The sequence below is a fragment of the Centruroides sculpturatus genome, unplaced genomic scaffold (genome assembly GCF_000671375.1).
Source record: "Centruroides sculpturatus isolate CEXI.00-Female unplaced genomic scaffold, Cexi_2.0 scaffold275, whole genome shotgun sequence".
NCBI lineage: Eukaryota > Metazoa > Arthropoda > Arachnida > Scorpiones > Buthidae > Centruroides > Centruroides sculpturatus.
In genome coordinates, this window is record NW_019384477.1 from 276321 (window position 1) to 289810 (window position 13490).

The window sequence follows — 13490 nt, forward strand, 5'->3', positions numbered from 1 at the left end:
TGGTAAAACACTACACCTGTTTTGTTGATCAATTCTGGCCGCCTTTTCTGTTTGATGATATTACTCAATTTGTTTACTCAATGGCAGTACACTTTCGAATCAATTGTTAAATTGTCTGGTAAAAGCTCCAAAAAAAAATTTCCTCAAAATCCCACCAAAGAGAGCATCTCTCTTTAAGAACAAGTGAAACCCATATATCAAGCTTTGAAATGAAACCAATTTGTTTCAAGTAATCATAAACAGTTCAATTTGACAAATTTAATCTCTTAGTAATTTCACATGTTGTTATTTGGCAGTTTGCTTCAATCAGTACCTTTATTTTGTTTTCATTGGCTTCAACTGGCCATCCAGAACATATTCAATATTGAAATTGCCAGAACAAATTTTTGTAAACCAGTTTTGTCACTGTCGTTCTGTCAGTACATCATCTTCATACATGTCACAATTTTTTTCTTGCTTGAACAGCATTCTTACCTTTTCGGTAATAAAAGAGCAAAATATGCCGAAAATGCTGCTTTCAATCTTCCATATTTGATGGGACACAAAAAATAAACAATTGCACAAAATCAAACAAAATTTTTTACAAATAAGCCTTAAAATGCTAGATGTCAAAAATATATAATAATAATACAGTTTAGAATGAAAATGGCGGGAAAAATACGACTAATCTGTCTAGTGGTAAAAAAAAATGAAATTACTTTCCAAACAACCCAATAGATAATGGCTGTTAATTGATTTTTATGTCATGCACTCCCAACCCCATCTTCATATGGGGAACACTATTTCTGATTCTATGAATAACAATAAAGTTTAAACTACAAAGACATAGAGAGATCTCAAGACTATGTGGAAGCTTCTCACAATTTTATCAGTAATTTTTTTGATGGTGTCCAGTTGCTTTCCCTTTGAGTATTTTAACTGAATAAAAAACATTTTATACTGATTTCCAATCAGTATTTGTGTTTACACTTTTTATAATTTTTATATATAAATGTGTTTAATTTTCATAAGATTCAGTTTTTACTATTTTTCTCTTTAATAAATAAATAAAATTAATAGATTTCTTATATATTGGGTTGTTTGGAAAGGTCATAGCGATTTTTGATAGCTTGACAGTTGAGACACTGATTGACATGAAAATGATTAGAATTGTACAAACCAATTAACATTACAATAAATGACCTTGAGATGCATCTGTTAGCAAAAAAAGTTAAGATTATTCAAATATCACTCAATTTGTCTCTTTGCAAAAATGGATGCGAACAATGTGCATTATCAATACTTGTTTCTTTTTTTTATTGTAAAGACAAAAATGCTGTACAAACAGCAAAAAATAATATGTGATGTTTATGGTGGTAGTGCTGTAGCAGAATCAACTGTTCGAAAGTAGTTTGCAAAATTTTAAGCAGGTAATTTCAGCCTTGAAGATGCTCCCTGCTCAGGAAGACCACCTGTTATTGAAGAGGACCAGATCAAAGCATTATTGGATGAAATAATTTGATTGCAGATGTAGTGAAGTCATCAAACAATACTGTATTTCAACATCTAAAGAAGTTCAGATATGTGAATCATTATGACATTTGGATACCTCATGACTTAACAGAAACAAACTTACTGGATCGCATATGCACTTGTGATTGATTGTTCTCTTGAAAAATGAAATGAAAATGATCCTTTTCTGAAGCGTTTAGTGACAGGTGATGAAAAGTGGATTGTTTATAACAACATCAGCTGAAAACGATCATGGGGTAAGAAAAATGAACTTCCATTGAAAACTCAAGGCCGGTTTTTCATCCAAAGAAGGTCATGCTCACTGTCTGGTGGGATTAGAAAGGAATTTTGTACTATGAGCTGCTTCCACAGAATCAAATAATTGATTCTGATAAGTATTGTTCCCAATTGGATAAACTGAACATGACAATTAAAGAAAAACATCTGGAACTGGCCAATAGAAAAGGCATTGTGTTACATTAAGATAATGCCAGACCGCACACATCTTAAAACATGCCAAAAATTATTGGAACTAGGCTGGGATGTTTTACCTCAACCCCCATACTCACTTTTCCCTGTTGGACTATCATTTGTTTTGTTCTCTGCAAAATTCCCTTCATGATAAAAACTTTGACATTTTGGAAACTTGCAAAAACCACATGGATCAGTTTTTTGTGGGAAAAACTAGAAAGTTCTATGAAGAAGGTATCACGAAGCTCCCCCATAGATGACAACACGTCATTAAAAACAATGGCGCATATGTAATGGAATAAAAGTATATTTTTAGTTTTAAAACAATTTCTTTTATTTTTCTTAAAGATTGCTATGAACTTTCCAAACAAACCAATATATATATAATTACATTTGAGAATTTCTATTTAATTGCTTAATTGCCTAGTGCTTAACTTAATTTCTGTTAAAGGAAGATATGTTTGATATAATAATGTTTGTTTAGTTCATTACAATTTGAAAATAAAGTTTCATTCAAACACTGTAATTTGTAAACCAGTTTATGAAATTTTAACATAACACACTTCAAATAATCCTTCATCAGCAATATTTTTCTATTTTCTCTCGTTTTCAACTGTTCAAGCAGCCAAAATACATTTGAGAAATATATGAGAGTATTCCATAGTGATGCTTCTGATTAGGGCTTATTTGAAGAGTACATCTAAATAGTTTTTCTAAATAAAAAGACAGATTCTTACTACAGTGCACCTTTATTTATTTAAAAAATGAATTATTTTTATATTATAGATAAAATAATATAAGTAAATAATTAGATATTTTTTCTCTGTTTATCACTGAGATATGCCAAAGAATTATATTTTTAAGAAATTTAAAAATAGCTTTGTTTCATCTGGGATTGAAAGCAGGAGATCCAGCATTTTTAAATTTCTATTAGATTAACCAAATTAATAAATTTTTTCACTGATTGCAAAAATTTTTAGATAATATTTTCAAAAATTTTAAGCCATATTGGATGAATACAGAACTTGTAGAACCATATTAAACAAGAGCATTGTGAGCAGGTGCATTATCATGGTACAAAATCCATCATAAGTTTTGTCCCTATAAATTGGCTCATTTTCAACAAATTGCTTTATGCAAACAATGTAAAATGCTCAAATAATATTATTTGTTAACAGTTTGGCCAGTCAGAAGGAATCAATGCTGCACAACACCACGACAATCAATCAAAAACATTTAGCACAATGTGTTTTAAGAACGATTCACATAACATAAGGAAAGTATGGTAATCAGATAACATGATGTGCTTTAAGAACAATTTGCCTTGAGAAAGCATTTCCTTGGCCACTTGAATATGTTATTGTTTTGGAAAAAATTCAATGTTTTATGGGCAATTTGAGAAGTGACATGCTGCAAGCCCAAATGATCTTTTAAAATTGCTTGACAAGATCTAGATGATACTGGAACATGTTCAATAATGCCCCTAATTATTAAATGATTATTATTAAGCACCAAATCTCTGACTTGAATGACATGTTCATCAGTTGGAGTAGATAGTTTACCGGAGAGAGTGTGGTTTATCTTTGATGCATCCCTCTGCCTTCCTTGAACATCTTGTACCACTCAAACTCTTGTTTTTGATAGACTATTGTCACCAATGCATTTTTGCAAAATTTCCAATTTTTGTAGCAGTAATTGTTTTAAAAACAAAATTTAATGCACATTCTTTGCTCTATTACACTCAACATTTTGAAAAATCACTGGATAAAAAATTCTTTATACACAAAACAAGTGTTTATTTGCAAATGAAAACAGATGATGACATACCAAATCAACTTGCTGCTAGATGTCAATGAAAATTGTATTAAACAATGAAAATAACAACAGCACCCTCTTGCATGCATGCATTTTAAATGAACCATTTCCAATACTTATTGATCATAGTAGTATATTATAAGTTTATATTTAATAAATTAAAATTTATTCTAATAAGCAAGCATGCAGTTTAAAATTTTGTTAACATATTATTTAACAGGATAACAAAATTTTCATTATTTTTAAGTATAGATAATTTCCTGTAAAGAAATAAAAATTTGTTGTATAGTTAAATTTGATGTAATTAATTAAAAAAATAACCAAATAGCAAACATAATAAATCAAAAGCTTGCATTCAAATGCAAACTTCTACATACCAAACCCATACGACAAATACACCTATCAGATGGTCTTAGAAAATAACAAAAAAGTATGATATGGTTATGCCATATTCAAAAACAAAAACAATCACATACACTATAGACATAACAGTACCAAACACTCACAATTTAAAAAGTATATACACTGAAAAAATTAGTAAATACTTAGAACTTGCCCATGAAATAAAGCATCTGCGGAGAATAGATAAGGTATTATTTTGTCAATAGTCCTTTCTTGCACAGATTTCATACCACATACACTATGCAAAAGTCTAGAAGCATTAGGGCTTCACAACAGCATAGACTAACTACTAATATAATACTACAAAAAGCTGCCATACTAGACACATGTTGCATAGGACATTCTTAAGCACAGATACATACACAAATAACACATAAACATAATCATAGTTTGTTGTTTGACCAGACCAGGGTCAAGACATAATATTAAGCTCTGGTATATAAACCAAATATTTATTATTATAGTGGGACTATACTAGTGCCACCATAATAATAATATAATAAATGTTAAAAATAAACTGCAATAACGTGAATAGAATATAATTTCAATATTTTTATTTTCAGCTTAGTTCATACACAAAATGAATATTGCATTAACAGCAATATTCTTTATGGTTAGTTTGTTTTGTGAATTGTAATCACATTTTAACATGAACTTTTCCTTTAGTGAAATGCATTCACCACTAATTGGAATAATGAATTTCTAAAAATGATAACAGATAATTTAAACATGACAGCAACAAAGAATGTACTTTCTAATTATATTCTTACAGTTTTTATAATTAATTTAAAAAATCTTTTTGATAAATAGTGTGAGATCAGCCGAGGTTACGGAGTAAGTATACTCTTGTAACACTTAATCGGCACTATTCCGTGAGAATAGTTCTCCGAGTTTCGGATCGAGAGATCCGATCTTATGTCAAGATTCGTTTGACCGGGAGGGCGATAATATTTAGGGAAAAAGGGATTCAAGACTGTGAGGTCTTTATCCCAAATGTCAGGGTCCCGACACCAGTTAATCAATCTTATTATACGCGGATTAACACGCAAGTAGTAGTGGTTTGACACATACTGATCACAAAATTAATTTCATGAGTAAATTTCAAATAAAAATTTGTTGAATGGAATTATTTCAGATCACAAAATTAATTTTTTGAATAAATTACTATCGAATAAATTAAAATTGCAAATAAAAATTTGTTGAATGGAATTATTTCAGATCACAAANGTTAAAATAATATAAAATTTAAATTTAATAATTAATACAGTCTTATTGTTAAAATAAAATTAATTTAATTTAAAATTTAATAATTAATATAACCTTATTGTTAAAATAAAATTAAGATTTGTGATCTGAAATAATTCCATTCAACAAATTTTTATTTGCAATTTTAATTTATTCGATAGTAATTTATTCAAAAAATTAATTTTGTGATCTGAAATAATTCCATTCAACGAATTTTTATTTGAAATTTACTCATGAAATTAATTTTGTGATCAGTATGTGTCAAACCACTACTACTCACGCATAAGAGACCTTATTATGATTAAAATTAAGAGCCATATCTTATATAAAACAAACAAAAGTAAATTTAATGATTCAATAAGTAAACTAGTACAAATGTCAAGGAACGAGGGATATAAATACGATAATTAATATACACGATATAGGCATGGACTTATACTATACTGAGGCGCGATCGAGAGAGAGCTCACAAAATCGTTATAAAACATACAACCTGTTTAGTTGTCGTTAGCCTTCTTCTCTGTATGCAAAGGACACTTTGGAGATAAAGTTCCTTTACTTCTTCATATGGGAGATCAATATGTGCACAAAATCCAAGTATGTTTTCTAAGTGCTAACTCTGGAATTATTCTGTATGTGACTCGTCTAAGGACGTTGGTCATCAGGAGGAAAATGTATGGAGTTTGGACGCTTCCAGATCTGTCGCTGAACTCCTCGAATTCTGACAAATTCCCTGTATATCTGCTGATTTTCAACCAATCATCAGCCAGTAACTCTTTCATGAGAACGGATGAAAGGGGAATGAATGAAGGGTAAACATTTCCCATCTGAGCGGGATTTTAACCAGATAAGGGAAAGTCAGAGGATGTTCTAATTTCTGTGAAAGGAAGTAACATCTGTTATCTGCCTTTCCCCACGTTAAAATATTATTTTTCTCACCAAAAATGAAGTAATATTTGGTGACAATATTTAACATAATTAATAAAATTATTAATTTAGACCCAGGGGCCTTACAGGTCTCACAATAGGAAGCATAAACAATTTGCTGTTATCAGTAGATATCTTNATTTCCCATCTGAGCGGGATTTTAACCAGATAAGGGAAAGTCAGAGGATGTTCTAATTTCTGTGAAAGGAAGTAACATCTGTTATCTGCCTTTCCCCTCGTTAAAATATTATTTTTCTCACCAAAAATGAAGTAATATTTGGTGACAATATTTAACATAATTAATAAAATTATTAATTTAGACCCAGGGGCCTTACAGGTCTCACAATAGGAAGCATAAACAATTTGCTGTTATCAGTAGATATCTTGTTTTAACTGCATTTGTTGTAGTTTACACATGTGCTCATTTTGCAAAATGGCACTAAGAATCAAATTCACTATGTAAAATAAACTGATATTTTCATTATGCTTTTGCTTTCTGTAGCAAGTGTCTGTCTGAACTAAGGTTAGTTCTCTACAATGAATAAGAGCTAAGTGTATCAACTCTGGAATTTGTGTCCTGGCTACTACCAACATTAAAGTTATTTTTTTTATTGACTTTCATATCAAAGCCATGCTTTCAGCAGCTGCTACAGATTCATGGAATAACAGCAGAACAGATTATATGGAGGTTTTATGTCTGCTCTAGCAATTTTTGCAGGCACTGCATATAAGCTTCACTGCAGAAGCTTATATACTGCCATAGATTAGCATACAAAATTATAATTAATGTGTGTGTAAAATAAAAAGATATGTATATAAATTTTTTTTTTTCTTCTTCTTTAGGCTACTTTTCATACCCCATTCAGTCAGCTTGCACAGTCTCCAGAAGCCTGTTCCAGTGTAATTTTCCCTAAAATAATGGGTTATGCAAAAGTAAGAATTTTAAAGATATTTTTTTAATAAAGGATTCATTAACTAACTAACTGCAATAAATTCTAATGTAAATTTAGAAAATGTATATTTCATTTATTTCATCATCATATTCTTTTTTATATTTTTCTACATTAATTATCACTATTTATAAAATATATTTATTTTAATTTTAAAGCAGTAAGTAACGTTCACAGGAACAAGTAATTACTTCCTCTAATAAAACACATTCCCAATTTAATTACTTACAACAAAACAATAAGTATGAAATAGAATAAAATAAAAAGTATATATAAACAAATATGATGATAAAATTTTAGAATTATTAAAACATTGCAATAAGATTTAAAGTAATTAAAATGAAAAATTAAAAAAATCTTTACCTTACAAACATGGGAATGGGCCTTATTGTATACATTTGTTTAGAAATATTTAACTTACAAAATGGTTCAGCTAAACATGAATGACTACTGGGTGACTTATGGAAACATGTAAAGATACACTATCAGGAAGATACACTGTTAAAATGTGAAATAAAACACAATTGAAATATTTAATACATTGTTTAAAATCAGGAAATTCAAGGCATATTCTAGCAACATTACTGTTTTAAGTAAACAGAAGATTGCTTAGTTTATTAATAAAATAGATAGATTTTGTTTAGGATTGAAGTAATTTTATATATTGTTCATATATGGCCATTTCCCAACAGGTAGACATTAGTTAGTGATGACTGAAAATTACTTAAAAATAATGCTTGCAATATGCAACAAAAAGCACATTTACAATAACACCAAACATTGAATGAATAGACTTTTTTGAGGGTTTTTTTTTTACTTGACAATTAAACAATACTTTTGAATCAGAAATGATTCCCAAGCCATTAAAAGAATCAATATAATTAATTAGTTATGTAAAATAAAGTTTTATAAGATTATGTAATAAATATATTATTACCATTTTGAACAAATTAATCTTTTTTATTTTGTAATTGATTGGCTTTAATCATAATTTAAAATTGTGGTATTGTTTGTTCACATAAACTATGAAATTATAGCTAAGTGTGGAAATAGGATATGTCAAGACAGTCTATAGAAAGGAGAGCTTAAAACAGAATCCTGTGAAATATCAATAATTGGAAAATAAGGTAACAAAGAAAACTTTCAAATTTAAATTTTAAATAAGTGAAAAATAAAATTATTATTAAGCCAACTGATAAAGAATCGTGGATATCAAAGCACAGTGGACTTTCATTAACATCACTTCCATTTAGTATCAACTATTATTAGTTAATATCATCATTTTTTATGTTCCATCAACCAAAAGTCAGTAGCTATTAGAATAGTCCAAAAGAGTTTTGGCTGGGTTGGAACTATCACAGCATCACCAGAGCCACTTTTGCTTCCTGTATACAAATCACCTAGCATTTCCCAAGATACTGAAGATAGATAGTGAATGGGATTTTACACTCTAAAAATAATTGTGATACACAATATAACACAACTTCTTTGGATTCAAAAGTTTTTAATATTTCTTACTGGATCAAGTAGTGTTCATTGAGTTTTAATTTTGTAATGTTAATATTTGATTTGATTTTGGCAATTATTGGAATATACAGTACAGATACAATTCAAAAATTTTAAACATATACACAAACAATGATATTGACCTGTAATTCATTTCTTCTTTTGGAATAACAGTTAACATAGAGTGAGAATGAACTACTTTAAGTTTTAAATTAATTGAATATTTTTCCATAAATTTATGACAAATAATTTATATTATTTTAGGCAAGTGAAATGCTATTGTTCAACAAAAAATTAAATGCAAAAGAAGCACTGGATCAAGGTTTAATTTCTGAAATAATTTCAAAAGAAAATTTTAAGACAGAAATTAATACTCGTATAAAGCAAATGTCGCAATTGCCAAAAGATGTGAGTAATATTATATGGTAATCTTATTTATTGTATAAATAACTACTTAAAAAATCAATTTTGGTTCTTTATCATATATAATTAAACTGCAAAATTACAATTCTTAAACAATGATATAAATTTTTCTCATAAATCAAATCTTAAATTACTAGATTACTAGTTGAAGTTATTAGTCAGTTGTTTTGCTCTGGCTGTTATTAATTTCTAATTAATTTATTTGTTTTAATATTTTGTAGTTGCTATAAAAAAAATTTCATATAACTGAACATTGAACATTAAGTATTAAAACATATAAACATATGCTTTATATATTATATAAATATATAAAGCATATAAACTTAAATTAATTTTATAGTATTTTTCTATATAAATTATTTTTGATATTGTTATGTGAAAGTCCACAAAATTAACTTCTCTCAAACATAATTATGTATTAATTGTTTAAATTTTTCTGTTTAAAATAAAAATGTTTATATTTACCTGATGGTAATTAAGATTAAAATTAAAGTTGAAGTCTGTTGGAGAATAGTCACCATTTATTCACTTTCACTGTTCCAGAATACCACTTTTGACAACAGACTTTTCTTTGTAGGCTACTTTGGTTTCCAAAAGTTTTAAAAAATTTCGTTTAAAAATAATGAAAAAATCCTTTATTGGAACTGGTAACAATACAGATTTCCATAAGAGCTTTTTATCTACTGAAGTAAATGCATGATTTTTAGTTGTCCCCTGGTGATGAATACAGTAGAGCATCATTTATCTGAATAATCAATTGGGGACTGAGGTTGTTCGGATAACTTATTTTTCAGATAACCGATTATGCACGAAAAAATATATTAACCTATCCCATGTTGAAATTTTTCTCTGTTGTGTGTCACTTCGCATTGAATTTTCGTTGATGTTAAACCTAACATATACTTTTTAAAATAATAATCGTGACTATTGTATCGTTAAAAATTATTTCTTTATTTCTTACAAACAAAATAAATATATTGAAAAATAAAAAACCAAAAAATATATACTTTAGAAGATGATCTAGTATCAAAAATGTTCGATTCAGCATGACACACAGTCCTCAGAAAAGCACCAAACAAAAGTGCCAGTGCACCAGCTAAAAAACACACACCAACAAAAAAATATTGGAGTAACCCAAGATATAGCCAAAGATTGCAGCACCACAGCACTAGCGAAAATTTAAATTTGCCAACTGGAATGCTTTCGGATAAGTGACGCTCTACTGTATTTGTAAAATATTTTGAATTTAAAAAAAATTTCATCAGATGATGAATAAGATTAAAATTGAAGGCTAAGACAATCTAATCTAAGAACAGACATCATTTATTCACTTTCACTGGTCAGGAATATAATTTTTGGTAATCAGTCTTCCTTTGTAGGCTGTTTGGTCACCAAAATTTTTTTTTTTATTTCCTTTAAAAATAATGAAAAAATGAACTGATAAAAATGACGGAATTGCAACCATTCTCTGACAGACTTAGCTATCAATTTTAATTTTGATGTTTAATAAATTTTCTTAAATTATTTCTTCAACATTTTTCTATATATAAATTAACAGAACAGAAACTCATTTTGAAATAATAATTAATTTTTAAGGAAGAAGAAAATGGTTTACAATAATTTTTTTATTATTCTACAAATCAATATATATTTCTGAATAAATAGAAAACTTTACACTGCTGTTTACAGAAACTGAAATGCTGATAAATTGAACAGTCTTGTAAGATCTAAAGAACTAAAATTGTTGTTTTGTTGATTAATGAAGAGAGAAATGGCAATTTATATTTTCACCTCATTAAAATTAATAGGTGAAAATGTGTCTTACACTAATAATATATTTTTCCATTAGTAGTAATGTTTGTTCATGAGTAATTGATTACATGTATTTTTGTTTATGAAGTATAAATATCTTTAAAATGTGTGTTGTTATATATATTATTTCTTTTTTAGTCATTATTGTATTCTAAACATCTGATTCGTGGCCATGACAGAGAGATGCTTCATAAAGTGAATGAAAGAGAATGTGAAATATTATGTGAACGATGGTTATCACCAGATTTTCCTAAAGTAATCATGGCTTTTTTCCAGAGAAAGAGTGCTTTATAACCAAATTTATATTGTTACATGACAAAATATAAATTATCCAATTCAAATTATTGATATTTTTTATAATCATTATTTTAAATCCAAATTATATGATATTTTTGTTATGTAAATCAGCAAACTGTTTGTACAAGTTACGATAAACTTCAATGATGTTTAAACATTTAAAATATATAAAAGTATTAAAGTCGCTGATTTAGATAAAATAATTTTTGAATTAACAGAAAATTCATTTCAAAAATGTAATTTTTTTTTATAAAATTACAATAATGTTAGGTTTAAATATATTTCTATACAGTCGACCCCCATAACACGATAGATATGTTCCGGTTTTTATGAATCCATTTTCTACGAGTCCAGCCAATCACAGCCCAGCACATATGCAGTTTATGGACTACAGCTGTTTGAAAGGTTTCTTCCATAAAATTAATTGATTCTAGACTAATTCGACTCAACATTTCCAAAATATGTATAATTTTTTGGGAATAATCCATATAAACTATGCTATAAACAAAAAATTGTAGGATTACTTACCGAGTGTGCACTGTTCGACTACGCCATTGCTTAAGCTTGTTTTCGTCGTGGAGCTTGTCATCGAATGGTGCTCGCATGCTTCCTGATAAATTATTTTTTTTTTGCGAAAAATTCGCTGAACTTTGGAGACATCATTAATATAAATATAATTTTTATGGATGTTAAATAATAAATGGTTTTTAGTAGGTCCGCTGCTCGTTTAAACTCAACGGTTTGTGCATTATCCGCTATTGGTCTAGATTCGACCAATCCTGTCGCAACACGAGTCAGCGATGATGTTTTACCAAATTATAGGAGTTTTTTTTAGCATGTTTGTACGAATACTGTCACAATTTTTTCGCCGTGATATAGGAATCTGAACTATAGGAACCTGTGTTATAAGGAGGTCGACTGTATACCCATTTATAAATATTATGTTCAAATATATTTCTACCTACCTATATATATTTTATTCTGATTTAAATTTGACAATTATTATTATGAATATGTGATATGATTTATAATAATCATAATCATTATATTGTAATCTTGATGAGAATTTTTTTAATGTTTTATTCTCAAGATATATTATGATTGGAATGCATTGTAATTATTCATTTGATTTAATAATATGATGAATATGTAACTATTGTTAATGCTTATAATTCTAAAATTATTATTATTGTTTTAAAAATGTTCAAATTATGTGATTTTATTTCTTAATTTCAGTTTGTTCTCAAAATTATCCAAACTAAAATCTTAAAATGAATTTTATAAATAAATATAATAATTTCCATTGTGATACTTCATGTAAAGTAATTGTAAATTGATATGTATAAACAAATTTATGGAATTACATTTTGTAATATAATAATTTTATACTTTTTAAAAATAACATGAGATTAAAAATATGTACAACATATTATGCAAATATAACATACTAAGGTAATAAAATTACAGTATTTGTAATAATTTAAAATTGTTTTATTTTTTTTACATTGACATAAATTTACAATAAAATATTATTTTTAAATATGCAGTATTTTTAAACTAGTTCACTATTACAAAATTTGAATCTAAGAAGTATTGAAAAGTAACAAAATAAATATAATTTGCAAAAACAAAAGTTTTTATTGCAAAATAATGATGATTATCCACAATTTTTTCATATCATATTCAATTTCTTATCAATAAAATTATCACATAATATAATGTATATATCATATTGCATTCCATATTTTCCATGAAGTTTTCATGAAAATTCCACATCTCAGAAATGGTATGAAATTCTCTGAGTATTATCTTCCAAGTAATAAGTAATGTATCTTCATTGAATTAAAGATGTGATGCTAAATCCAAATTGCTAAATATTCTATTTCATAATAAACACAATAAATATTGTTTCTGAATCTATATTAAAAATACACTATTATGAAAAATAACTAAGACAAAACCTTTCTCACTTAGTTTCTAGCCGTTTACACACTAAGTACAAACGTTTTTGGTCTTCTTAATAGGCCTTCTTCAGGTATACTCTGGTCTGTTAGAATGTCGGTTGGTAGATATTCAAACAGTGTCACTGTTTACATAGGTTTTGCCTTACCAGCGACATCATCATTGTTGAAAAGGTTTAGACAATACTGA

At 27.8% G+C, this 13490-nt stretch overlaps 1 protein-coding gene across 3 annotated transcripts in view; it reads left to right on the forward strand.

The window, feature by feature from the left end:
- LOC111621356 (enoyl-CoA delta isomerase 2, mitochondrial-like) overlaps nucleotides 1-11584 on the forward strand; it is a 52259-nt gene extending 40675 nt beyond the window's left edge. For 2 of the 3 annotated variants that reach the window (XM_023363460.1, XM_023363461.1), the window contains exons 8-10: nucleotides 7195-7284; nucleotides 9072-9215; nucleotides 11181-11584. In XM_023363460.1, coding sequence (XP_023219228.1) covers nucleotides 7195-7284; nucleotides 9072-9215; nucleotides 11181-11336 — 390 coding nt within the window. In that variant the 3' untranslated portion in view covers nucleotides 11337-11584. Of the gene's footprint in view, nucleotides 1-7194; nucleotides 7285-8338; nucleotides 8844-9071; nucleotides 9216-11180 lie in introns of those variants that run through there. The other variant, XM_023363462.1, reaches the window with a different exon arrangement.
- Nucleotides 11585-13490: the final 1906 nt, after the last annotated feature.